Raw genomic sequence first — 27,374 nt, forward strand, 5'->3', positions numbered from 1 at the left:
CTTTCTGAAAACTGCCAGTGGCCACAGCCATCCAGACGAGAGCAGGAGGCCCCATATGGCTGGCAGGCTGAGGACTGCTGAACAGTCAGATGAAGGTGGCAGGACTGGCATTAGGAGGCATGACGGGTGCAGAATGAGAGAGGAGATCTCTGTGTGTTTGTGCTCAGTCAACTAGTGGTCTGCCTTGGGGGGTGGGATTCTGGTCACAAAAAGTGTGCCACTACAGAAAACAAGTTTGGGAAATCAAGAGCACGAGGGTCGGGCTTAGTGAATAAACGACTCCATTTAATCAGAAAGGAAAGGAGGGCATCACCCTGGTGCCCTGACCACAAGGGCAGACGAAGACCAAGTTACAGTATGTTTTAAAATGGGGGGGGGGGTCTGTGGATCTTCAATGTGAATTTGGGGGGTGAGCCTGGCAAACTGGCACAGGACTGGCAGCAAGTGTTGCTTAAACTTTGGGTGGCATTGACTCTGGGGGTGTGCTGAATGATAAACTGGAATGCAAGACTTGAGACCAACCAGAGGACTGCTGATTGGATGCTGTGCATTTAGGGGATACGGTGGGAGTGGCCAAGCAGCGGGCACTCAGTGAGCAGAGGAAGAAGAAGAAGAAGACTTGGACTGCACTTATGCTATGGGTGTGTCACATGACAGACAGACGCCCACGTTACTGGGGTGTGGACGTTATGGCGTGGGCTTTGACAGAATGGGGGAACTGGGCAAGTTACAGACAAGTGTGGTATGCAATTTGGGTGGCAGGCACACCTGTTCCTTTCCACATCTATAGGGCAAGTTTTGGGAAGAATAAGGGGGGCTGCAGATGTCACTGACTGAGGTTTTGGAGTAAAGTAGAAATGGGAAAGCTGGCATCAGATTGGGCAGCATGGTGGAAAGGGTATCATACATTGTAGCCTGGATTTGTCCTGTGGGTCTGGCACTGGACAGGCCAAGATTGGCTCTGACACAATGATAAGGAGCACGAGAGGTCCTGCCACAGTGGCATCAATGAGAGCGAATTGACCCGACTGGCATGAAGCATCTGAAGTGGGCCCCCGTCGTCCAAAAATCCTCCTTTTAGCGGGGTGCACGTTTGACGTTTACAAATCAGAGCCTCACTTTCATGAATCTGAAGAAAAGATGGAGCTTCGAGGAATTCATTTGAAAACCTTGGTATTCGTGGCATAAGGGTCTTCATGCCAAGGTTTAGGTGGGTGCTCGGACCTCAAAGCTGCCATATACAATAAATAAAGGACAGCGGTGAGAGGTTATGAGGACCACGTGACCTTTGGAGACGCTGCTGTCAATGAGACCCACCAAATGTGACAAAGCGAGGACCCCTGAAGAAGAGCGTCTGTGGGGGTCAGCGGTCAGCCCCGCCGCCGGAGGGACGGACGGACGGACAGACAGCCTACCTGGACAGTTTGTCAAACATGTTGACCAGCTTCATGGCTTCGTATTCCTTCTGTTCCTCCGTCATTCCCTCCATTGGGTTTGGCAGCTTCTCCTCCACGCGCCCGGTTATCGGGTTAATACTGCGGAAGACAAAGAGGGTTAGTGACGGGCATGATGGACAGATGGACCACCGCATGAGTGACTGGGCTGTGGGACGAGGGGTCAGTCCACCTCTAGACAAAGACTGAACTAATGGAGCACTGCGCCATATCACAGCTTGAAGCTACACGTTGTGAAAGGCGCTATATACAGTATGGCCGACATGATTGGTTATCAGGATGAGTGGCGCTCAGTAAGTAGCCTCCCACTTCTCGGGGGCTGGGAGATGCCATCTTTGTAAGTGGGATCCTGGAAGCCCCGTTTATTTGTCTGAAGCGGGCAGAGGCGACTGTCATCTGATTGCACCCCCAGGTCTGGCACTGCTGCAGTGGCTTCCAGGTACGTTTAGAGAAATCCCCTTTGTGAAGTCGTGCCACCTGCGCCTCTTATCGCGGTGGTCTCCAGTCGCAGGCCCGTGACCCCCACCCCGCCACACTTTCTCGTCTCGTAGTCTGCAGTGTGACGTTTACATTCACCCACCTGACTTTCAGATTTTTAATTCTCTCTCGTTATTTCTTTGATTAATTAACCCTTTCCTGTAGAGTTTGCCCCCTTAATGATGACAATCAGCCACAAGCGGAGGGCCCACCGCCTTATCAACGCCGACGCCGGCACCTCTGGGACATTCCACGGGCACATGAGACGCTGGGATGAGCGGCGGGTTCAGCTCAGGCTGCTGTGATTGGCTGGGAATGAGAGCACCAATGAGGGGGCCTCATCATGTCCCACCGCGGCCCACCTTTCTCATCCGTCGTTCGAGAGTTTTGTTCGCGTCTTTATAAACGATGGCCGCTGGATTCCTTAAGTATGTTAGATTTGTAAATGTGTGCCACTCCTTTAAACCTGCGTGCCACATAAAGTTGGGCAGAACCTCTAAGCGGCGCCCCCTGCTGTTTCCGACGTGCCCACCACATCATTTCACCCACACAAGTTGCACGTAATGGCGGCACAAGACGAAGCTCTGGCTTACTTGGGTTTGGCCTCCCTGTACTCCTCGGTGTCGGTGTCCTCATCTTCAGAGTAGTGGCCCTGCCCTCGGCCACCCGCCATGAGACCCCTGGCTGCCAGCAGGCCGGCGGCGTTCCCGTAGCCCGTGTACTTCACAAACCTGGACACTGCAAAGAGGACAATGCAAGAAGCTGGCGTTGAGATGCTGAGTGACAAGAGTGTCACCCTGCTCGTGACGGTGACACTCAATGGGGGTGCATGTTACAAGCAGCTCCCCCCACCCACACAGTGGCTTACTGATTCACACATAAAGGTGTGACATGGTGGCCACCTGGCAGCACACGTGGCAGCTGAGCAGGCTGACATTTGCTGGGGGGTCTGATGGGTCATGTGGTGCTTATTGTCACAACGAGTTGTTCCCTGGCATGTGCTAATCTGCAAGGTGGGGTCCCAGACCTTGGCATGGCACACTCACCCTTACCGATGGGTTTCTGCCCGCCACCCCACGATGTTTTTAAAGAACCACAAACTGTACACTTACTGTCACTTCCTAATCTCTGTGACCAAAAGGGCAAAAGAAAAATGCAGTCACGTCACAAAGATCTGCATTGTGTTGAACTGCTGGTGGTCCCTTGTGAGCCCACCATCTGGCTTGATCGCCATCTCTTTGCACCGTGAGCTAAACGTGGCTCTCCATTAGCCAGCCGCGTGGTGACCGTCACCGAGCACCGCAAGCTGAGGGCATCCTGGTGGCATCAGCTCATGTCTCTGCCAGCCCGGGGTGAATCTGCAGCACTTCACTTGGTGACGAGGACGGCAGTTGTGATAGGTGGAGAGCAGCGGTGGTCTCTGATTGGCCGATTAAAGGGGCTCCCTTATCAGCACCACTTCTGAGCCAGGTGGGTGGACTCGTGACGGACCACCGGCAGTTCACCGAGGTGCAACTCTCGTGTCACCGTGGTAACAAGACAAACACGCAACAGGAAGGTGGAGGAGGTCAAAGGTCAGAGACAAAAGAACAAGCTGGGGTCTTCACCAGCAGGACCACCGCCAACAACAAACCCACAAATCAAAGTCAGAAGAACCCCCCGAAAGTGACCCCTCAGCTGCTGCTGCACAAAGGGCTTCTGGGAAATATTTAGTGAGCGAATCGGGAGTGTCCGCACAGCCCAATGGGGGGAGGGGGGCACAGAGGCCAGCGTCTGGACAAGGACGAATTTGAGGGGGTGCACAGAGGCTGATGTCACATCCTGTGTGGCCCCGCCTGTCCCACCCTGGCAGGTGTCACGGAGGGCACAGACTGAGAAGAGGGGCACTGAAGGACGGGCAGCAGTTTCTCTGGAAGTTTCCTCGCTTTTCCCAGTCTTTGTTTCGTGTTGAACGGGGGTCCCCGGACATGGTGGGCAGTGCGCCGCCATCTTATACGCCTGATGACAAACTCCAGAGCAGACAATGGCAGCGTCTACAGTGGAAAACGGAGATAAAAACCGTTAACAGCGTCAGATGGTACCAGAAACTCGCAGGGGGGAGAGAAGAGCCAATCACAAGACGCCGTGACGCGTGACACCGTGACACGCTACCTTCTATGTGCTGCGCTGCTGGTTTTTTGCTCTTTTTCTATTGAGGGTCTTCACCTGCAGGACTCGCGCCCGTCGTAGATTTTCACATTTTTGGTTGTCTTTCATGGGCGCCGTTTGCATTCGGTTTAAAACAGCGGATACCCAGAAGTGCACGGCCTGTGACGTCATCGTCACGATGGTATGAGGGTCCGTGGTGTCCTCGGTCCAGAAGGAGGGGAGGCGGAGCTTACTTTCGATTTTGACCCACTTTGTACATCGCAGGTGTCGCCATTTTGTATCGCGTTGCTGCGGCTGATGGGTTGGGCTACATAGGTCACGACCTCAACTCTGCTTTGCTCCGCCTTAAACGGTCACCTGCAGCGGCACAGATAAACCTGCGAGTCTGCCACAGTTGGGGTGCCATCTTGGTTTTGTCGCCTGGATTATCGACCTCGAGATTTCTACGTCACGACGGTGACTTTTCCTCTCAATCAGCCTCATTAAATATCCTCGGCTTAGCACAAGGACAAGAGTGACGTCATCTCCGCAATGGCAATGTGACAACGTCGAGAAGCGCAGGAGAGTGTCACAACGTGGCTGTTAGTCCTGAGAGTTCCCGGTCACTTTGTCACTTGATGTCACTTTATGTCACCTTTGGTCCTCCCGTTTCCCATCAGCCTGGTGCTCAGCCACATCTGTGCAGTCGTCACACATTAGCGTAACGTTTGCGGATTTACTTTGAATATTTGACCGTTTTGTGATGACGTCTATTGGAGGCCGTTTAAGGGTGACACTGCCTGGCACACTCCACGGCCTTTTCACATTATGTGGCATCTGCTGCTGTGTATGAGGCGCCATCTGTTGGGAGTACAAAGGGCAATGCACTCTTACTGCATGCCTTACAAAATGCATTCCAACAGATGGCGCCTCACAAACAAGAACACTGAATACGCCCGACGTAATGGAACTGCAGGACGGAGAGGAATCGACATCGAGGAGGTCTCGAGACCCCTCACTCTGTTCACGTTTTCGTGTTGCGACCTTCTGCTCAAATTACTTCCCTTCATTTCTTCCTCAAGACCCCAGAATGACAAAGCGAAGAGAGATAAGAAAGTGAAACCTCGAGCCGTCAGACCCTCCACTTCGCCGTGGCAGCCATTCCTGCCGGCAGTCTTGTGGGCTCCGACACCACGAGCTCCGCACGCCTGCACTTCGTCTCTCAGATCCTCTCAACTTGTGTCCGTGGACGGCTCTTTCCAGGCCAGGCCTCCTCAGAGATGTTCCGTTGGGTTCAAGTCCATTCCAGAACATTCCCAGAGTCGTCCCTGAGGTGGTCCCGGGTGCTCCAAGGAGGACCTCACTAAGCAGATCTCTTGACTCGCCTCCCAGTGCCTGATGCCACTCCCATCATGCTTCACTGCTGCGGAGGACTGATGGCATCTGGTGTCTTCTGGACTTGACGTCGATGTTGGCTTCATCAGACCACCGGCTCATGTCCCTCGCTGTCTGAGGGTCCTATAGGTGTCTTCACTGAGGACGGGCATCAGTCTGCCCTTCTGGGATCAATCCCAGTGGATCAGTGGCGTGTGGTGGTGCCAGCTGTCCTTCTTGAAGTTTCTCCCATCGCCACACGGGTTCTCTGAAGCTCAGCCAGAGTTCACCTTTCTTACCAAGACCCCAAAGCCCCCAAGTCTAGTCACTTCCTGGTTGTTCCAAACGTCTTCCTCCGTTTTCTTGGGAGCCGCTGCCACATTTGTCACTTGACGCACCTCTGAACTCCACTGGCAGGTCCTCAGACCTCACGCTTGCTCTTTGCTCACCTGCGGACCCCCTATAGACCTGTCAGTTGAAGTGACCACGGGGGGATCCAAACACCCGGGATACACCTGAGCCCAAGTAAAGGGTCTCAAGCCCCTGCCAGTGCTCTCTTTGTACAGCAGTGGATGCCCGGCTGCCAGGTGCGGACTTCTGGCTTCATGATGTGCGACGGCGGTGTTCCCGTTTAAAGATGGCGCCGCACTCTCTCTGGGTCAGCAGTAAGAAGTCGGCCCGGGCCTCTTGGACTCGACTCTCATTTTAGTTCTCGTCCTCCATGCCCCTTCATTTGGTCACCAGCAGAATGCCAACGCTTAGACACACCTCTGAAAACCAAAGGCCCCTAAAGTGGCTGTTCTGGCGTCACTTCTGGGTGACGCGGGCACACCTGATGGTGCTCAAAAGTGACGCCATTAAATGGAATAAACAAAAACTGACAAACAACTATTAGAATCCCCAAAGTGCTGCCACGTGTGCCGCTTGTTGTGCCACCATCGCCAAGCTTGTCGTTTCTCAGTGCCTCTACCTGAACTTGTGCTCACATCGGGTGACGGCCACTCACCACTCTCTTTGCAGAGGACGAAGAGGAACTCGGCGGCGCAGTGCTTGACGTCGGTGTCGATGTGCGTCATGAGCCGCACCAGCTTGTTCCGCAGGGAGCTCCCCACTTCCGGCCGATTCTTCACATCCCGTAGGGGAGGCAGCACCTGGGGAGGAAAGGGGGCGGGACAATTTTAAAAGTGGGAGCCAATGCCACCACACCCGGTGAACTCACTGGACTGGCAAGGCCATCTCAGCTGCATGGGCAGACGTGTTGAGCCTCGCAAATGTCAGCTGGCCGGATTGGCACAGCTGCATGCACTAGGTGACTCTGTCCAGCTGGCACAAGAGTGCTGAACCTGGTGCGGTCCTCTACACTGTGCAGGTGATGCATGAACACTGGCAAAGAAGTAAGGTGGGCACAACTTGGTGCTAACTGCTTCTTGAGAGCCTGGCAGCCTCGGCAGTTCAGTACCACCCTAACTCCAGAGAGCAGATCCTGCCATTGAGTGAGTGAAGCTCAGATGTGAATCAGATTGGCATTGCCAGGCCAAGACTCACCTTCATCCTCAAAAACTTCCGCGTCTCCCGGTGAACTCGGGCACTCTCTGTCAGCAGGTTCAGGGAAGGTGTGAGGGTCTCCTTTAACTTGTGACCCTGGGGTGGGCAGAGAACAAAGAGACCAGTTATACATTGGCACAAACACAAGCAGTTTAGTGACCACAACATGTATGATGGACATCTCAGTGCCCAGTCAGGGCTTCAAGCAATGCCTCTGCTGCAATGTTGGCAAACCACTAAGAAACAAACGCATGGAGTTTACGTCCCAAACCCGCCACACCAAAGTCTCAGCCTGGTTAGGACAGACGGCGGGGGCTTCTGGGTCACCCTGACCAGCTGTGAAAGGAGAAAATAGGGCAACGACAAAGTGTGTGTGTGTGTGTAGGGCATGTCCTGCAGCCCTTGGCATGTCTCAGTGTCCTGTGGGTACAGCTGGCTGAGGGTCCGTCCTCTTTCTCGTGGTCTGAAATGAGGTGATGAGAATCCGAAATGAAAGGGAAAGTGACGGCCGAGGACAAGTCCTCACAAGGTCTGTGTGTGTGTGAGTGGCATTCTAACCTTAGAGACACTCTAGGAGGCTGTGAAAGGCGCTATACAGGGCACTCGCTCACCATACTCACCCGGTCCAGCCTGCGGTCCATGAAGTCCAGCAGCACGTTGACGGCGTCCATATTCACCCCCATGTACTCCACCGAGCCCTGCTGCACCTTCGGCGCCAAGAGGACATCGAGGCACATCAGCGGCAAGTTTCCCAGCAGGTTGATGGTGTGACTGAAAGACAGGGGTGACATTTGGATTTCACTTGCAGCCCCACTCTGAATTGGCAGTGCCCACCCTGGACTGGCAGGTCACAATCCCAAATCCACAGCCACATCAGAGCCCATAAAATGAGGATTTATTAACTCGGCTCCTTCGGTCACCACTTCTGGTTTGCCCACTTGTTTACTCTGATTCCCGTTTAGTGTTTGCCAACACTGCATGGCACCCCCTGTCCCCCCAACCACAAGGTGGCGAGCTGAAACTGCATAAGCCACACATGCAGAGCGTGTCAATCTGGTGCCTCCCCATGGCTTCAGGTGGCACGTGCCCTCCAATGATTGACTGGCACAACATTCCTGTTGTGTGCTTCTCACGCATTCCCCCTGCGTTGCGGATCAAGGCCTCCCGAAGGTACCCTCTAAAGGAATACTGCTGGCTGGCACTTGGGGACATATTACAACAACAAGCCTTGGATAAACAAGCCACCCTGGAGATGACAATCCCTGGACACGGCCCCCTGTGACGGCCCGACCCCCCCAATCTGCCTGCCTGCCTGCTTGCCACGGGTTGCGTCAGCTCCCAGAATCCTCTGCTGCTTTTCAATCCCCAGGCGCTCCAGCTACTCAGGGTGGTTGCCCAGACTCAGGTGTGCTGGTTGTGTTTTTAACCTGCTAGTTTCTGGTTTTAGTTTTGTTATTTCTGTGGATTGCTTATCTAAAATTAGGTTGGTTATTAAATATTTGCCATTTTTGTGTTATTACAATAAGAGCCCAGAAACCGTGAATTCTGAAATCTGCACCACCTGGCATCTCTGTTCACTGGGCGCTGCGTTCAGGGTGGCATGCAGCACTTCCATTCCACTGCAATCGCGCCACTCGGCCCACTTCATACCCTGCCTGGACTTTGGAAGTGCCATGCAGCTCTCAGCGTACCTCCCCAGGTCACCTACAGTACAAGTGGTAACGTGGCACATAAAACTCCACGGACCCCCAACACCCCCCGTTACGCTTGTCGATCGTGAGCTGGTGCTTTGAGGCACTTGTCTGAAACGGTAAGTGCCAGCATATACACTCGGTGAAGGAACATCGCTGGAAAAACTGGACTTCTGAACATTTCTGGGCTCATGTGAGTGCCTGCACACGTATGATGGCTAAACGCGGGCCACACGGGCACCAAGAAATGGTGAACAAGGCGCCACATGAGAGGTGGGCATCAAACTAAAAGAAGTGGCAGTTCTGGGTGTGGGTGCACAATTAGCTCAGACACAGGAAGAGGAGGGTGATGGTGTGAGGAACCTCATCAGAATTGGGTGGCATTAAGAGCAGTGACCAGCAGGGGGCAGTGGGGGGCCACCACTGCTATTTTGAATATCTAGAAATGATTTGGATAGGAATACAGTGGAGCCTTGGATTGCGAGTAACTTGGTTTGCAAGACGAGCTAAAAGTTTTAATACATTTTGACTTGATGAACGAGCGAGGCCTTGCAGTACGAGTAGTCCGTCTGCGCTTTGTCTGCCGAGTGTCACGTGATCACAACTGAGCGGATGGTTCTTTTCTCTCTCGCTGCGGGATTGTGGGTAACCGTCAGTCGGCGTGCCTCACTCAAAGTCAACATCCGTACGAGCGGATAGATACTAAAGCATTGTGTGTGTGTGTGTGTGCGCGTGGCCGGACAGTCACCCCAGTCAATACCCCCAGGCTGCCAGGTGGAGCCCTCCCTGCAGCATGGAGGTGCCCCGAATGCCAGCAGGGAATTATGGACATTGGAGTTTTCATCCACAGCCCTGCTGGATACCACAGGGACCCCTAGAAGGCGCTGCAGGGAGGAGCAACAAGAGTTTTGCTTACAACCCGGAAGTGCGTCCTCGTCACATGGACAGAGGAAATGACGTGCCTGTGGGTGGAAGAAAAGGAGTTTTGATCTGACCCAGAAGTCACATGGACTGAGGGACCGGAAGCACTTCCGGGTCATGAACTACATCGAGGACTGTGGGAGACCCCAGAGTTAGAGCCGAGTCGGGTGGCAGGGTGACAACGCGCCTGGGAGAGGAGGGTTGGTTATTGTATCGATTATTAGTGATTTACATGAGGATTGTGGAGTGTAGGCTGCACTATTTTGTACAAACAGATCCATTATTTGGACTTTTATCTGAGGGTTCAAGGGGACGACAGCGCCCCCTATCTGTCACAGCTGTGATGTGCGAGTCCCCGTCTTGCACCCCAAAACACGAAGCGGAGTCTCAGTACTTTAGCGACACCATCTTCTTCCTACTCCGCTTGAAACAGGAACAGCGCGGTTGTTTATCGTAGTGGCATCTGCCACCCGGTCAGGCAGGGCAGTGCCCAGGTCACACTGTGCCCTGCGCATTTATAATGTTCCTTGTATCCCCCATCGAAGGCAGGCGCTTACAGCGTGACCGCCATCTTTTCGGATTCGATTGACGGTGAACTGCTACAGCGCTGGGAGCCTGCGGTCACTTTGGGACGCTCTTCTGCCAGTCGTCCTGTTGGGTGAAATCCCAGAAGAGTTTAGAAACTCCCTCACGCACACCAGCCATGATAACGTAAAGTGCGGGTTCATTTGTTGGATGTATTTGGACTTTATATTTTGTATTCATCATTTTTATATGAATAGTTTTGGCTTGTCGAACAAATCATCAGAGTTTCCATTATTTCTTATGGAGAAATTCGCTTTGATATGCGAGTCCGTTGGTTTCCGGAACGAATTACACTCGCAAACCGAGGTTCCACTGTATAAGGAACAAGCTGGTGAAGTTGGCAGATGATACCAAGATGGGTGGATTGGCAGATCATTTGGAATTCGTTATATCATCACAGAGGGACTTGGACAGCAGACAGACTTGGGCAGATTTGTGGACGATGAAATTTAATGTCCGTAAACGTAAAGAATGACACGTGGGAAGTGAGAATGTGAGGTCTGAATACACAATGGGGGTCCGAACATCGAGAGTCCACTTCATGAGAAGGACTGAGGAGTCACAGTGGACTCTAAGCTATCAACTTCCAGACAGTGTTCAGAGGCCATTAAGAAGGCTCACAGACTGTCAGGTTATATAGCGCCTTGACGTGTGGAGTACAAGGAGGTCACAGGAGGTGACGCTCAGGCTTTATAACACACTGGTGAGGCCTCATCTGGAGTCCTGTGTCCAGTTTGGGTCTCCATAAAGACATAGCAGCACCAGAGAAGGTCCAGAGAAGAGCGACCAGGGTGACTACAGGGGATGAGTTAGGAGGGAAGATTCAAAGAGCTGAGCCTTCACAGTGATGAAGAGGAGACCTGAGTGACTGAAGTGTTTAAAAGATGAAGGGCATCAGTCCAGTGGATCGAGACGGTGACTTTAAAATGAGGTCACCAAGAACACGGGGACACAGCTGGACACTTGTGAAGGGCAAACACAAACACCAGGAAGAGGACCACAGACACATGGAATGCATGGCCAAGCGGCGTGGCGGACAGGAGGACGTTAGGGACAGACTGCTCTTTGGTCTCCATTCTGCTTAATGTCTCTCCCCTCCTGGGATGCACAAGGTGCCTAAAATGGCGCGCTAGGACAGCAGGCTCATCGCTCCCTCCTTGTGCTCACGGCTCACACTCCTCCGTACCTGCCCAGCGTTTCTGTCAATATGAGCTCGTCATTCCCGTACCGTTGTGTCCCGTTTCTTCTTCACGTCAGTCTTTCTGCCAACACGTCCGGCTCTCCTGCTCGCGTTCCGCTTTCTCTTTCCTTACTTGTTCTTCTCCCATCTCCAGACTTGCCTCCCCCTTTGGCGTCTTCAGTGTCTATCGCTTTGTAAATTGTGCCATTTTCTCCTGCTCCCCGACAGATTAGGGTCTGTGTGGTAAAGTGAGGTCTGCAGCTCATTGCTTTTTAAATTAATATTCGAGGAGGGGGCATCCTGGGCGTGACGTGGCACGGGCATCTCCACACTTACTGTAAGTACACAGGTGAGGAGTCAGATGCCAGGAGCTGCTAATGCCCACACCTGTGCCACATCCCCACATATGAAAGGAGAAACGTGAAAATAGGAACAAGAAGAGGAAGTGAGGTTAAAGATGGATGAAGAGTCTCAGTGAGGCCACCTACAGGGGAAAGGCAGCACAGACTGGGGCGCTCTAGGGGGGCACGTGGTGGGCAGAGCATGGCGGATGACCTCCCCAGGGTTCCGAGGTACGATTGTGGGTCCGTGACGGGTGGTCTGGCTGCACTACAGTGAGGCAGCCAAGACGGGGGTCGGGGTCGAGTCTCTGCCAGCCTAGCGAGTGATAGGTGGGCTGGGGAGACGAAGAAGAAGGTGGGCTGGGATCTGAAGGACTGCATTTGAACCTCTGCTTTGATTGATTTCGTTATTGTGTTCTTACCCGTCACTATTCACTTGTTTTTATGGATTATTTATTTCTGGATGTTTGTGCCACACTGCACTGTGGGCACTGGTTTTGGTTCTTTTTAATCTAAGCCCCTTTGCACTTTACCCACCACCCCCAAGCTCCTTGTGTGATTTGTCCCCATCGGTCAGCTCAGACGGTTTGAGAGGCTCCCAAATGTGGCGAGGGGGCGGCGAGTGGACCGTCTGTATGGCGACTCCGGCCCCCCAGTCTCTCAGCCCAGTGGTCTCAGCTCCTTGCTCGCGGTGTTGGCCCCCTTCCCATTTTGGGTTCCTGGTCTTTGACTTTTGGTTCCTCTTCGCGGTTTCTTTAGTGTGAGATTTGTGTCTGAAGGTGTTGGTTTTGTTGAATCCTTGATTTTCCGAATTGAAATATTAAAGCTTTGTTTATTTGGGCCAGGGCTTTTGTGGTTCTCCTCTCCCTTACCAAGAGTATTATGAGTAAAGTGGCCAGGAGAAGAAGAGGACAGCAAGAGACAGAAGGGTCGACACCAGGAAGAAAAGCAAAACTGAGTGACCAACGCCAAGGGCGAAAGAATGAAAGTGAAGCCGAAATGCCAACCCTACTCGAACAAGATGGATAAAGTGACATGTGACAGAGGCACAATCAACGCGATCACGTGACCAGACTCGAGAGGGCATTGCGCGTTTAAAACACGATGCTAAAAATCCACTTTGAAATTTCCAAAGCAAACGTGAGACGGACTTTAAAAACGAAAAGTACGCAACTAAGGAGCCCTGAAGTTCACGTACAACAAGAGCTAAAGACGACACTTCAGGCGTTTGGGCCTTTCTTGAGCGTTTAGGCCTTTGGCTCCTTTTACGTTTTCCTGATCCTTTTGGGCCCGCCTACAAAGTCGCTTTCACGTCTCCATCCTCTTTCTCCCAGCATGCTCTGTGTGAGATGTTGTAGCGCGTTGTGGTTTGCTGCGTCTCCTTATTTATTGGTCGCTCCTGTGACGTCACAGATCAGTCACGACCGTCACGTTAAACTGCCATCGCGAGTCAGACGGTTCGTCACCGAGTACGGCTGCACTTCAACGGCTCGCTCATGCCATCGTCACCCCTCACATCACGGGTACGCCGCCACATCCTCACCACTTTAATGGCCGCTCATAATTAGAATTCAATGAATTCTGAAGGCAGCCCACCTTCTCGTCTTCTAAGCGAGTTTCTCGACTGGCACCTGCTCTTGTTGTGTTTCGCCGTCATGGTCCCCCCCAAGCCCCAATGTCTCTTTCACGTGGCTTGTGTTTCATTTTAAATTCGTTTAGTTTCTTTACGTCAAAGCATCTTCTGCCAAGTGCCATGTGTGTCAAAGGCAGGACCACCTGCCCATCACTGTCAAGAGGCTGCTCGAGGAGAACCCTCAGTCCCCTGCGGTTCATTGAATGCGCTGGCTTTGGCGAGCTTTCCAGATTTGTGACGTTCTGCTCTGTTTGTGATTTCGTTTTCTGGATTTGTGATTTTGGACACCACAGTAGTTCATTTGTGGCAACTCCTTTTGTGCCCCTTGGCACTTTCTCGTGCCACTTTGTAAAACCATAAAGATTCAACGCCTGCCCTCTCGTTACTAGCTGGGGTTGGACGGTTTTCCCCCTCTAGTGGCCTGTTTTCTGGGACTGCCGTGCTCAGGAGCTCTCAAGTTCATAACAGCTACGTATAACATGAGGGGTGCACCTCAGTGACCATTACAGCCGACTGCCATTTGAAAATCATACGTGGGGGGGACGAATGGCATCTACAGATGTGCAGGATGGACTCCGAAACCCTGACAGCAAAGGAAAGTAAAGAAAGAGGAGCCACCAAGCAAGCCCACCAGCCCTTGTGACGCCCCTGCGGCTCTCCTGTCCTTACCTGTGTAACTCCTCAGTGCGGTCCTCCCCGTCGGCCTTGCTCATCAGGCAGTAGCGCAGGATCGCCCCCAGGTGTCTGTAGAGCGCCGCTTCCTCCTGCCAATCGACACACACACACAACGTGACCCTTCTGTCCTCTCAAGACACCGCAGTAGGACAACCGATAAGAAAGCCAAGCAAAGAGCAAAACGGCTCACCTCGTCCACATCTCGGCGGCTGGCGTCAAAGGTGACGTTGAAGAGGATCTTCAGGATCTCCATGGCCCGTTCCGTTTCCTGGCGGGGGAGCGGGAGGCTGCCGTCGTCATCGTCGTCGTCGTCTTCGGCACGTCCCACCTCAAACGAGTCCAGCCAGCGGAGGCCCAGCGTCAGCTCCAGCACGTCGGACAGCAGGCTGACCCCTCGGAGCTCGTGGGCCAGCTGGCTGCGCACGTCCACCCGTAGAGCCGTGAAGAGGAAGGTGAGCCTCAGGTCGAAGAAGCGCACCTCGTGGGTCCAGAGCGGGTCGTTGTAGAGCTTGAGCCGCTCCGTCAGGCCGACGATGAGCCTCAGCTCCGCGCCCACCTCCTGAGCGCCGGGACTGTTGAAGACGATGTTGCACAGGCACTTGAGGGCCTCCACGATGACGTCCAGGTCGGGGATCTCTGGCGCCAGGCCCTCGCCGGCCTCGATGCCCGCGTGCCGGGCCAGGGTCTGCATGGCCCCACGGGTGGCAAACGGCTCCAGGCACTTCTTGTCTCTGGACAGGATGCGGATGGTCTCTAGGCAGGCGAGCTGGCATGATGGCTGGAGGTCTCGCTCCAGGAACTGGACCACCAGCTCACCCAGCCTCTGGAAAACAAAAGCAGATCTGTGGGCATCGACCTCCTGGCACTCGTACTCACAGAGTCAACGTCATTTGCATTTTTGAAATCTCATCAACTGCATAACCCTTTGAAAACTAATCTCTGTACTTTATGGAGACCGGGTGTCAGCCCTTGCATCTCGCCGGGGTTTGGTGGGCAATTTTTGAAGTGTTTTTTGGGACTGCTGCACCACTATGGCGGACGCCCAAAGTTAAATGGTCTCACGGAGGACTTCTACATGTGCGCCAAGAGCGCCGGCGATGACAGGACAGATTAGAAGGCCACCAGACGTTTTCAAACTCACTCATCATGAGAGAAGCTCTCGATGACCTACAACATCCTGGAACGCGTGTCAATGGCAGGACCACCAACACCTCGTGCCTTGAGCTGCTTGAGCAGGCCCAGTTGTTTCTGACTTAGTGTTGGCTCAAAATATGGACAGGAAATCAGAGACCCGAAGACCGAGGGCATGGCGATTGGCACAAAAGCAGACCGACATGAAAGAACTGAGAGGGATCTGCAACTCAGGAACAGGCAGCCCAAACATGGCGAGAGCTTTGAGAACCTCGGATTGGCGGCGACGGCATGAAGGACAAAGCGGCACGAATAGCTGAGGTGCTATGGATGACTGGGGTGAAGAAGAACAACAGCAGGAGCAGCATCAAAACAGAGATGAAGATGCGGCTCTTCACATCGCTCTCACCGCCGATCGCACCGGACAGTCATGAAACCTCGGCGTTAAGGAAGGCAGAAGCCCTACGAGGGATTCTCAATGTGCTTCTGCTGGAGAAGATCAAGAACAAAGAGACCAGGGAGCACCTGAACCAGACAGAGATGGCACCAGAGGCCCGGCCGGGCACTCAAATGTGGCACTCCAGGCTCATGTTGAAGGAGTTACCAGGAGGGGGCGCCCAAGACAAACGTGACCCCAGTCAGCAGTGGCAGGACACAACGCTACGAGCGTCCTAAGCTGTTCGGAGGGCTGCACGCGACGGAACTCCATGGCGCTCGCTTTGATTTCACGTGAGAGCCTGCGCTGATGAAGTGCGATGACCACATTGTACAGAGGAAGAAGAGGAAGAAGAAGAAGACAGAGAGCTGCAAGCCAGGCAGACAGACAGCAGCAGTCACCCAGAGGCCAGTCCATTGCCCCCCAATGACTGCCAAACCCCTCGCCTCCACGCTCTGGTGGCTTACGACTCAGGAGACACAAATTGGCTCACCAGATGCGTCCCTCAGCCTCATCCTCGCACAGGTGATGAAGGTCACGTGAAGCTCCGTTTCTTCAGTGTAGATGCCACGTCCGTGGTGTCACTGAAATTCACGTAGACATGACCCACCCGGGTGACCTGCCAGTCCCATATAATCAGTGTCAGGGTTCGGTGGCCCCACCAGCTGAAGAATTGCCCCCTGGCCAATCGAGAGATCAGACCCCTCGAGTGTGGCCATCGGCTGTTGTCACGTCTCCCAGCTCGGGGTCATTAAAGTCGTTGGTGTTTATCTCTTCTTCTAAATCGGGTTTGCATTTGTTAGGCCCATATGGCGGCGCCTGGTGAAGGTGCAAAACGCAGATAGGAGACTGGACGTAGACAGACCACCCAGGACCCCCCGTTCAACTGCACCCCGTCATCTAGGACTACCAGCCTGAGCCGCCATTCTCAAGATTGTGCAGAGCTCAGCCAGTCGGTGTCACTTCAGGGCTGAGGACCACCCCCAGCAGCCCACCCAGTCAGTTATGCAGTCAGCAGTGTAGAAAGTAATGGGGATATGCGGAGAGTGAGGCGGATGGAGGACGGCGGGCCGCGCTGATTACACTCGCTGGCCGGCAGCTTTGTTCCAAAAATAGACGGCGGGAGCTCATTAATCCCAGGCGGGCACTCGCAGATCACGACGGCTTCTGACCCTCAGGAGCTCTGTATCAAAACTGGCAACCTGACCTGAAAGGCGGACATCACAGTGGATTTGGACTTGTGGATGAGGCAGACATTGGGGTGTGTGGGTGTGCACGGGGGGGGACTTGGCCAGGTGACCCACTTTCAATGTTTACCTCCTAGAAGCCACCAGGATTTGAGCTGCTGCTGCTCATCTAGGAGGGTCCGGAGGAGAAGCCCACTTGAGTGTTTCTTTACCGTATGTCTTCTAATAATCCCTCACGCCAGTCTTGTGTGGTGAAGCCCCACTATGTCCACGTCAGCTCACAGGGAGGAAGCCCCCTTAGAAAGGCAACAAGCTGCTAGAACGTTCTCAAAGAGATGGCTTTTTTAGGGTCTCACGAGGAAAGGCACAAAATGCCCAGCCAGGGGGTCCGAGTGATGAGAGGTCTCAGTCCACCATGATACCCTAATGCCCATTTTTGCAGCAGTGACACGGCCCCAGGCTACTGTAGAGAGGAGGAGGAGGAGGAGGAGGAGGAGGCCTCTGCTGCCCCTTGAAGGTGACACACCCGGGTAAAGGTCTGGTTTCAAGGCCACTTTACATCACACTGCCCTCTGACCCCTCAGGGATACAAGGGGGTCACCTGATGGGTGATTCAAGCAAAAAGAGAAAGGGCAGTGGGACTCAAAGGGAAAGCACCCACAGTGGCATCTGCAGGTGTGCACTGCCCCCCAGCCTTGAACCAGGGACGGAGACAAGCCGGAGCACCAAGGCCCACTGGCCAGTCCAGAATACGGACAGCACAATGAACCAATCAGACAAGACCCACAGGGAGGCACCGCCCACTTCTTTACACTCTGCTACCCCTCCATGGTGGGACATTTTTGGGAAGCGAGTGACATTCATCCCAAACCCCAGGGTCCTACCAGGCGCAGGATACAAAAATGGCATCCCCACATGTAGCTGTCCATGTATGTCCCTGCACCTAATGCAGCAGGGCAGTCCCCATCTCAGCAGAGACCACCATACTGGGCCAGATAAGATGCAGAGAGTGGCCAGCGTGGGTTGAAACCCAAGACTCCGGAGGTGTGAGCTCCGGGTGTGCCAAGAGACCACCCAATTTAGATGGGTCCATATCAGTGACTGGAGCAGCGCCCCCCGGTGTGTGGACTGGGCCATAAGTGTAAACAGGGGACTCTTACAAATGCTTTTAACTTTCAGTGGCTTCTTGGCATAGTGCCTGCCACACACAACGCTGTGCCCAGGGACCAGTTTAATTAAAGCTAGGCGACAACACGCTCGGTGGTCCGGAGGGATCTGGAACAGGAAGGTGGCAGACTTTAGCATGGAGAACCTGAATACTACTGGCACACTGTGGGCACATCATGTTTTCATAAGCGCCATTGCTAGGTGTGGGCATTTGGATATACAAGGAGGGCACCTAAATGCCAATATAAGCTACAACTTTTTTTTGTTTGCCGATTTGTCATTGGATGGGCACTGCCTGCCTGTAGCCATGTCCCCCGACTTTTACCTTATTTACCTTGGCTCTGCTTTGATCCACAGATCAGTTTCTTTAAGGCTCTGTGCCCTAAGAAGATTGGCATTGCCCACCTCAGGAAGCAGGAGCAGGTGGTGCTACTCATCCCTCAGGCACAGCAAGTCCCAGAAAGAAAGGCCAGCAGAGAAAACACCCACATAGCATTGGCGCCCCCTACTGGTAACACCCGGCGCCTTCAGCCCCTACATGTCTGCTGTTGGCAGCTCCAAGGTCTGCATTAGTCTGCTAGGCGACTCGCCAACCAGACTCGACTGCCATGGCATCCTGACAGTGAATTAAGAAGCATCTGTGCCTCGAGAAATGCGAGCCATCGACGGCAGCTCAGTGCAGTCAAAAGCCAGTGCCACGTCACCTCTGTATAGTGCCACTCACCAGCCGCGCTGCTTTCGTTTGGCAGACATCAAGCACAGCCGCCGACTCTGCTGCTTGTTGTGTAACAAAATGGAGGAGACGTGTGTGCCCACCGCTGCCCGATCGGGAATCACGACAGACAGAGGACGTGAAAGCAGGAAACACATGGGATCTGCTGAGATTGGGGCTGGGATGTGGGGGCCGAGACGGGGTGGACGGGTCATGTGACCCACGCTGGGGGTCCTGCATTTGGAGAACATGACAGTCAGGGGGAGTAAGTCCACTGGCCGGCAGTGTGACGTCAAGTACTGGACAACAAGGACAAAGGCAAGACGATGTGAAGATGGGGAATAAAATGAAAGACGAAGCAAAGTCCTTGTCATCAGTGCAGAGAGGAAGACACCGAGAGTGTGGAAGGAGCTGAAGGAGAGGAGGACCCTAAAAAAGAGGGGGGCTAGAAATGACGATCAGGCCGACCAGAGTAACAACAGGCCGTAAGATGAACATGCAATTAGTGGAAGGACACGATGAAGCAGCAGAGGCCAAGAAAAGGAGAGGCAGACGCTCAGCAGGGCATCAGACGAGGAGGATGAGTTTCACCGTCATGTCAGAATTCTACGAGGAACGAGAAAATCCAAAGTGAAGATGAGGGCACCAAGCAGCATTTGAGGAAAGCTTTTGATAAACGTGGATGGAGGTCAAACCAAAGGAAATGGAAGTACAGAGTGATGTGTGGGCATGGGGGGCAAAAGTGGCTTCAACACCACAAAGCAGAGGGTCAGGGGGAAGGACCACCTCAGAATGCTCCTCAAGCTGGGCTGCGGCTCTTTGTCATCTGACAAGAACGTAACCTGTAAGCCGTGCCACACATGTGTGCATGAGGGTCACCCTAAGGTGTGCAGCACCACCCCTGGTACAAGACGGGGCACAGTCACCAACAGTCTTGTCTCATTTTCCCTCACAGCCTTGAGAAGCTGCCCCCTTGAGGGTCTGTCCGGTGTAAAAGGGAGACATTCCTGGAGGGTGGCGTCTCATCGCTAGAGCGGTTTAGGAGCACCACGCCAACAGCTGCTTTGATTGTAGTTTGTATTACGCTAAGTGTGCCCGATGGGCACTCCCACTATTACTGCACTCACCCTGCTGCCTTATCACCCGCCATGCCACAGCTGGTAAAGCTACGTGGAGAGGCAGATGGCACCAAATCAGCTGAAGTGCTACAGAGGATCTCGGGCAGATTTGTGGACGAGGACATTTAATGTCCGGAAATGCAAAGTGAGAAGGATGAGGGGGTCCACATCAGGGCAGAAGCCATCAAGAAGGTGATATGGCGCCCTGAGGCCTAGAGAGGCCGCACTCCACTCTACTTGGCTTTAGTGTTTATGACCGCCATTTGCACGTTTCGTTATTTCTTTCTTTGTATCGTATTGTTTGGAAAAGTTTACTGGAAGAAGCTAAGAAGAAGGGGGTCTGTTTGTGTGGTGCCACCTTTGCTTATTTTGTATCAGGTGGCATTGCCCCCGACCAGTATAAAGGGCACACTGGGCTAAGTTTGTGGCGCCTGCTGCCCCAATTTAGAACATTCCGGTTGAGGACTGGGGGCTTTTGATTCCCGATGGCGACTATGACTCGGGTTTGGTTTGGACTCTTGGCCTCTTCACGACTTTGTTTTACCTTCTGGTTCCTTTCTATTTGCTTCCCCGTCTCTTGTCATCGGGACTATGCACCAGTCAGGCGTCACCTGGAGTACTGGGGGCAGTTTGGGGTCCTTATTACAAAAAAAGACATAACAGCACTAGAAGTCAGTCCAGAGGCCGACGAGTAGGGGAGCAACTGAGGAGGAAGGACTGAAGCCAATGGAGGAGAAGAGGACAGGAGCAAATAAGAGGACTGACAGGGTGGTGACAGGCTGGTCATGTGGGACGACGAGTTTGAAGGGCTACGTCACTACAAAGGGACATCGAGAAAAGTCAGCTTGGCCTCACTTTGGAGCACAAGCCAATACTCGCCGCGAGGGTGAAGAGACAACCTGAACTTGAAAACCCCAAACTGAATGAAGAAGCCCACCCACCCAGTGGACCCCAGTGGTGACTTTACAGGAAATTCTTCAACGAGAACTCGAGGGACTTAGTTAGAAACTCGCCAACGGCAGGATCTGCACAAATGTTAGAAAGTTTAACTTCAAACGAAGATCCACAGACACGTGGACTACGTGACCGTCAAGTGTGGTGGACACGAGGACCTCAGGGACCTTCAAGTCTCGACTCAGTGTCACCTTGGAGAATCTCGCGGGATGTGGCTCAATGGCTGCCTGCTCTCACCAGGACCGTCTGAACGTTGTGACAACGTGGCACTTCGCTCTTTAGAAGAACCAGCAGAGTCGCCCACAAGAGACTGGCAGGAGAAGAGGACGACGATGATGAGGAGCAGGGAGTGAAGAAGAAACATCAGAAAGCCGACACTCCCATCTCACCCCCGGCCACGTGATGTGTGAATCGGGGGGCTCACTTATATATATATATCTTTTTTTATGTGGGTGGTCTTTCATCCTTGCTCTTATTATTTTTCATTAGAATGGTGATGTCACTCTGTGCCACTTTTGCTGTGACATTTCAAGTTTTGTGTTGTGGCCCTGTTGTTTAACGTTACGGGTACCATTGCCACCTCGTGATTGGCGGTGTTGCTACATGTGATGTCACTGTGCTGGCCTTAGGTGCCTTAGGACCCTCACTACCCCAGCTTGTCAGGTGCCATCTGCCAGTTTGGCTTTGACTTCTCACCAATGCCCGACTTTCTCCTCTTGTTTATTTTTATCAGCCTCGTCTCCATCGTCTTCCTCTCTCCTCTTCTTTTCACTTCAGTGAGCCCACCTACTCAAAGTGGGCTCGCTGTTTGGCCCACCTGCCAAGTCGTTTGCCTGCCTGTGGTAAAGTCATCCCTGATGGAGGATCACAGGAATCATGGGAAAGAGGGGTCCACTCATCGGATTGGCTGGCCGAACAACGTTTCAGCCGTGAAATGGCCAAATGGGGAGGCAGCTTGATGGATGAAGTCTGCAGGACTCTAAAAATGTCCAAATCTTATTATGGGATATCATCGACTGTTAAATTCTGCTCCGGACTTCTAAAGTGTTTATTATTATGCTGTATTGAGGATTTGTTCTGTTCTGTGGATTGTGTTGTATTGTATGGACCCCCCCACTGCACGCCCAACCTACCTGGACTGGGGTCTCTCTTTGAACTGCCTTTCCGGAGGTTTCTCCCATTTTTCCCTACAAGGTTTTTTGGGAGTTTTTCCTCGTCATCTCAGAGAGTCGAGGCTGGGGGGCTGTCAAGAGGCGGGGTCTGTTAAAGGCCATTGCGGCACTTCCTGTGTGATTTTGGGCTACACACAAACAAACTGGATTGTATTGTATTGTACCTAGTGAACCCCCAACAGGACAGGAGCTGAGCTGCCAGCCCCCCGCGTGACGTGCTTTCTACCCAACTGCCTGCGGCCCCCTCGCCCTTTAATGGGGGTGACGCAGCGGTCACTTCACTCCCCTCATCCCTCACCAGCACATGTAAAGTTGTCCCTTACTGACTCAGAGCTTGGGGTCCAAGGGGTCTCCCACCCTCAGCCTAATGGAGAAGTGCGATAAAATGGCAGCCGACTTACCCGCCGCTCCTCTTCTTCATTCGCTTCAAACGTAAAGCACTGGATTTTCTAAAAGAAAGGAGAAACGAGAAAAAGAGAGCTGAGGTGAAACGACGAGAGACTCCATCCATGCCGCATACGACATCACCCACCGCCAACCTTAGCCTGGAGTGGTGAGGTGGCAGCTGCACGACGGGCACCCAAGTCACTGAAACAAAAGGCAACAAAGAAACATGAGGGCTGAGGCCGAAGGGCACCAACTTCAACTGAGTGGCCATCAGTGGCACAGCAGCACTCGGGACACCAGCGCCAAAGAGGAGCCGCGGGCGCTCGGAGTCCGCGTTAATACGAAAAACGTACAATGAGTGGGCATCACGGTGGTGACAACGGCAGGTCCATTTCAAGCAGATGGCTCATCTCGGCCTCGCGTCATGAAGGCACCACTGTCCTTCTGGCACAGCATGTGACTTGAGTGACAGAGGAGCCTGGGGGCCTGCAGTTGAGACAGGCCACATTTGTGAGCAGGGTGGGCTCAGCGTCCTGCACGCCAAAAGAGAGATTCGTGTTTCTGGAGGGCAAGAAGGAAAATAAATAAAGGAACTCGTGAGGATGGCATCAGTACAGAAATCAAAGGGCCAAACAAAAACGAAGATAAAAGGCAAAGTGCAGAAATCAGCTGACGTCACAAGAGACCCCCTAGTCAGGGTTCACGTCACCACCGAAGAGCGCAGGGCATCTGAGACAAATGGGACATGCTGTGGAATGCCCACACCAACGTCTCCCATCACCCCCATTACTGGGTTTTCTCCACAACAAAATGCACCACCTGGGCAACCGGCCCCTTACCGTTGCTTAGCAACCACCCTGTCCTGCTTCTTGCAGATGAGTCTGAGCGCGTAAACGCCGTAGCGCCCCCCGAGCGTAGTCTTTAGGGTTGTTATTGTCCTCACAATTGGCAAAGTGGATAGCAAACTACCAGAACAACCACCACACGCATCTGAAGACCCCACAAGATGTCCTCATGCAATGGGAAACAATGCTGGGGATTGTTAAGTTCCTTCTTCTTCTCCTTTGTCTTTTTAGTGGTGGCTGGTAAATCTGCTCATGGTGCAATAGTGTCACCAACTGGGCAGAAGAGAAGAATGTCAATTAATGCCAGGACTGGCTGATCAACTAACCAACACCCCATCTCCACTGTCCCTAACGCTCCAGCAGCTCATCTGAACGTCCCACCGTCACTCTTATAACAATTCGCCCCCAAAGACTTTCAGTGATCCTGTCACCGATTCCTACCCATTTTACACACTAACCGTGTCATCTGATGACAAATATTGATATTTGGTTGTGAGCTCTTCACTTGCGATGATCAACTTTGTCACCTCGTCCTGACACATGTGTCCCCAAACAGTCCCCAGACTGGTGTTACTCGGTTATGTTGCCCTCTTTTGTAAGTTGTGCCAGCTGAGCACAAACATGTCAATGTAAATGTGATGCCCCCTGTCGTACCACACGGACCGCCTGGGAACGGCTTGATGAACACGATGAGGAGTTCAGGCTTCTGCTATGCCCACCACATTCCTCAAATCCAGCAGGCCCACTTTGTGGCGTCTCCGCCTCACAAGGACCTGGTGCCCGAGAGCAGAGGACACCTTCAGAGGGTCCGGCAGTTCTCTCCTTGGTGACACATTAGGCGGTTGGTCAGAACGTGTGGCTCATCGGCGTACGTTTCACATTCACCACCCAACACTTCTTATTTATCTACTGAAATTGTCAGCTTGTCTCCGTTATAACATGGATGGATGATCACCTGACCTGACTTGAATCTTAGTGATGCCCGCCACCTGTCAGACCGAGTCAGTGACAGATGAGAAGAGGGCTGGTCCACACAGCCACATCACGGGGCGGGGGTGACGACGGGGGGGCCGCCACTCATTACTGCCCACAAATACCACGGGACCAAGCAGTTGGCTGTCAAGTGTTTGGTCAGCTTAATGGGGCACATCTGTCCGTCCGTCCATCCGTTTGGTGAAGCCGCTAATCCAGAGCAGGGAAGTCTGCAGTAGGAACGTTTCTGCTTTGAGTTGACGGAATCTGAACACTCATCGAGTTTAATAAATCTGAGCAGCTCGGCCGAGTCACATCTGTCCACGAAACTGACCCTGTGACTTGGTTACCTGGAGGGTCGGGCGTCCACTTCTTATTCTACCCCACTGACGAGCTCCACTGCACACTGGAGAGATTCTGAAGGACAGGACAATGGCAGATCTCATCCCATTACATGAAAAGGGTGAGCGGGCAGAGCCAAGCAACTAGAGGCCAGTAAGCTTAATGGGCATCACAGGAAAATAAATGGAAGGAATTATCAAGGAGAAGATGGAGCAACACCTGGCAAGGACAGGACAGGACAGTCAACGTGGGGTCCGAAGAGGGAGGTCGTGTTTTACTGACAGGCTGGAATTTTATGAGGAGAACAAAAGGAGACGACCAGAGAGGAGCAGATGAGATCATTGATGTGGACGTTCAGAAAGCATTTGATCAGGTGCCACACGAGAGATGGGCATCAAACTAAAAGAAGTGGCAGTTCAGGGTGTGGGTGCAGAATTGGCTCAGACACAGGATGTCGAGGGTGATGATATGAGGAACCTCATCAGAACTGGCCGATGTTAAGAGTGGTGACCAGAAGGGGGCAGTGCTGGGGCGACTGGTATTTTTAATATCTATAAATGATTTAGATAGGAATAGAAGTAACAAGCTGGTGAAGTTGGCAGATGATACCAAGATAGGTGGATTAGCAGATAATTTGGAATCCGTTAAATCATCACAGAAGGACTTGGATAGCCATAAAGGCTTGGGCAGATTTGTGGACAATAAAATTTAATGTCAGTAAATGTAAAGAATTACACATAGGAAGTAAAAATGTGAGGTTTGAATACACAATGGGGGTCTGAAAATCGAAAGTCCACCTTATGAGAAGGACTGAGGAGTCGTAGTGGACTCTTAAGATATCGACCTCCAGACAGTGTTGAGAAGCCATTAAGAAGGCTCACAGACTGTCAGGTTATATAGCGCCTTGACATGTGGAGTACAAGGAGGTCACAGGAGGTGACGCTCAGTCTTTATAACCCACTGGTGAGGCCTCATCTGGAGTCCTAGGTGCAGTTTGGGTCTCCATAAAGACATAGCAGCACTAGAGAAGGTCCAGAGAAGAGTGACTGGGCTGATTCAGGGCTACAGGGGATGAGTTATGAGGATTAAAAGAGCTGAGCCTTTAGGAGATGAAGAGGAGATCTGAGTGACTGAAGTGTTTAAATGATGAAGGTTATCAGTCCAGTGGATCGAGACGGTGACTTTAAAGTGAGTTCATCAAGAACACGGAGACACAGTTGGAAACTTGTAAATTTCACACAAACATTAGGAAGTTTTTCTTCACACAAAGAACGACAGACACTTGGAATAAGCGACCAAGTAGTGTGGTGGACAGGAGGACTTCAGGGACTTTCAAAACTCGACTTGATGTTTTAATAGAAGAATTAAGTGGACAGGACTGGTGAGCTTTGTTGGGCTAACTGGCCTGATCTCATCCAGAGTGTTCTAATGTAAGAAATGAGATAACATGGAGGCAGGATTTGGCCCAATTTTATTTGGGCACATTTAGCCGCTGCCCGCTTTAAAGGGCACCCAAACTTCACGTATTGAACACCTCCACAGGAATCGGGTGAAGGTTTAGCATGGCAGAGTCGCACGCATACAGCAGATAAAGACCACCAACGTCCGTTTGCTGCTTTACACTTTGGTATCATTTACTTAATGACACTGAGGTATTTGGGACCATTTCGTTTTAAACCCCCCACCTCAGGGTCTGACGTCCAGACCCTCAATCACTGCGCCACACCGCCTGACACCCCAGGAGATGACATCAGCTGTCACGAAAACCCAGCATGTAAATCGATGTCCGGAGGGGCTGGCAGTGCTGCTCCGTGGGTGCCACCTTGGCACTCGTCTTGACATGCGTGGCACCAAAGCCTGAGCGGCCATGCCAGTTCATCGGTGTACGCACTCACTTCGCCCGTGTCTCTTCTTGGCGGTCACAATCTTTATTTTTCATGACTCGCTCTACAGCACGACACTTAAAACCGTCTGGCATCATTCATTTAACAGAAACCTGGGCACAAGGGGCACACAGCAGAACTGGAAAACATCAAGATGACGAGAAGGTCAATAAGCTGAGAGCAGCTCTGAAGGGGACAGTTTGGGGACAATTAGTGAGAAGGGCAGACATTTGGAGACAGCAGGCTGAGTAAAACAACATTAAGGCACTGGCGACAGAGCCATGCAGGGGACTTGGCACTGGGGTCCTAGCAGTAAAGGGACCTCAGCGGGCACCCAAGAGTGACCACAGCAGACCACCATCTCAGTAACACTTTAGTGGACTGTTGACTGGACAGTACAGCCAGTGGTGACATTGGGAGGGGTGGGGCTTTGGCCCCTGTTCTCCAAGAGCCCCCCACGCCCACCCGTTCAGCGTGGCTCCTAAACGTTAGCCGTTTACTGTTTTGATAATAGAAGCCGACAGCGCAGAACTCCAAGGGGGCCACACCCTCCATCGTCACCAGCACAGAAACTTCTGGGGGGAGTTGAGGCTGACCCCCTGTTAGTGCAGTCGGTTCAAGGATGTGTGGTCACTTCCCTCTGCTGTCCCCCCTGTGACACGACAGTTTAGAGTTACTGAAGGTGACCCTGCGATGACCCGGCTTCCCGACCGGGATACCCAGTGCTGCCAGGGTTGGCACCGGCGGCCTGAAAAGGACGAGCAGGGTGCCGTACGTACCTGTAATATTTAAGTTATGTTGTTACATAAATCAACGGCATTTTCACACAAACGCACGTTGCGGTGCCAGAAGAGTCTCGACTTCCATCGTTACTTTACAAAGGGCAGGCGTTTTCAGCTTAAGGGCTGCAAGGCGCTATACTTAAAGTTCCGCTGCGTCCGCCGGACTGGGCTTTCGCTCCGTGACTGCTCTTTAAAGGGCTCGTCGTTCTCGTTGAATTTCTCGGCAGCTTTATGCCTTTCGCTCCATTTGTTGGCGATTCGTTTGAATGGGGTCAGACACAGA

The 27,374-nt window shown here is 52.7% G+C and overlaps 1 protein-coding gene across 1 annotated transcript in view; it reads right to left on the minus strand.

Annotated features, from left to right (window-relative positions):
• The window catches only part of ric8a (RIC8 guanine nucleotide exchange factor A), a 31,793-nt gene that overhangs the window by 3,744 nt on the left and 675 nt on the right, over nucleotides 1-27,374 (minus strand). The window contains exons 2-9 of the mRNA XM_039738140.1: nucleotides 22,282-22,329; nucleotides 14,194-14,826; nucleotides 13,998-14,092; nucleotides 7,598-7,748; nucleotides 6,978-7,073; nucleotides 6,439-6,583; nucleotides 2,525-2,669; nucleotides 1,416-1,535 (exon numbers count right to left, since the gene is read on the minus strand). Coding sequence (XP_039594074.1) covers nucleotides 1,416-1,535; nucleotides 2,525-2,669; nucleotides 6,439-6,583; nucleotides 6,978-7,073; nucleotides 7,598-7,748; nucleotides 13,998-14,092; nucleotides 14,194-14,826; nucleotides 22,282-22,329 — 1,433 coding nt within the window. The remainder of the gene's footprint in view (nucleotides 1-1,415; nucleotides 1,536-2,524; nucleotides 2,670-6,438; nucleotides 6,584-6,977; nucleotides 7,074-7,597; nucleotides 7,749-13,997; nucleotides 14,093-14,193; nucleotides 14,827-22,281; nucleotides 22,330-27,374) is intronic.

This window comes from Polypterus senegalus, chromosome 1, assembly GCF_016835505.1.
Source record: "Polypterus senegalus isolate Bchr_013 chromosome 1, ASM1683550v1, whole genome shotgun sequence".
Taxonomy (NCBI): domain Eukaryota; kingdom Metazoa; phylum Chordata; class Cladistia; order Polypteriformes; family Polypteridae; genus Polypterus; species Polypterus senegalus.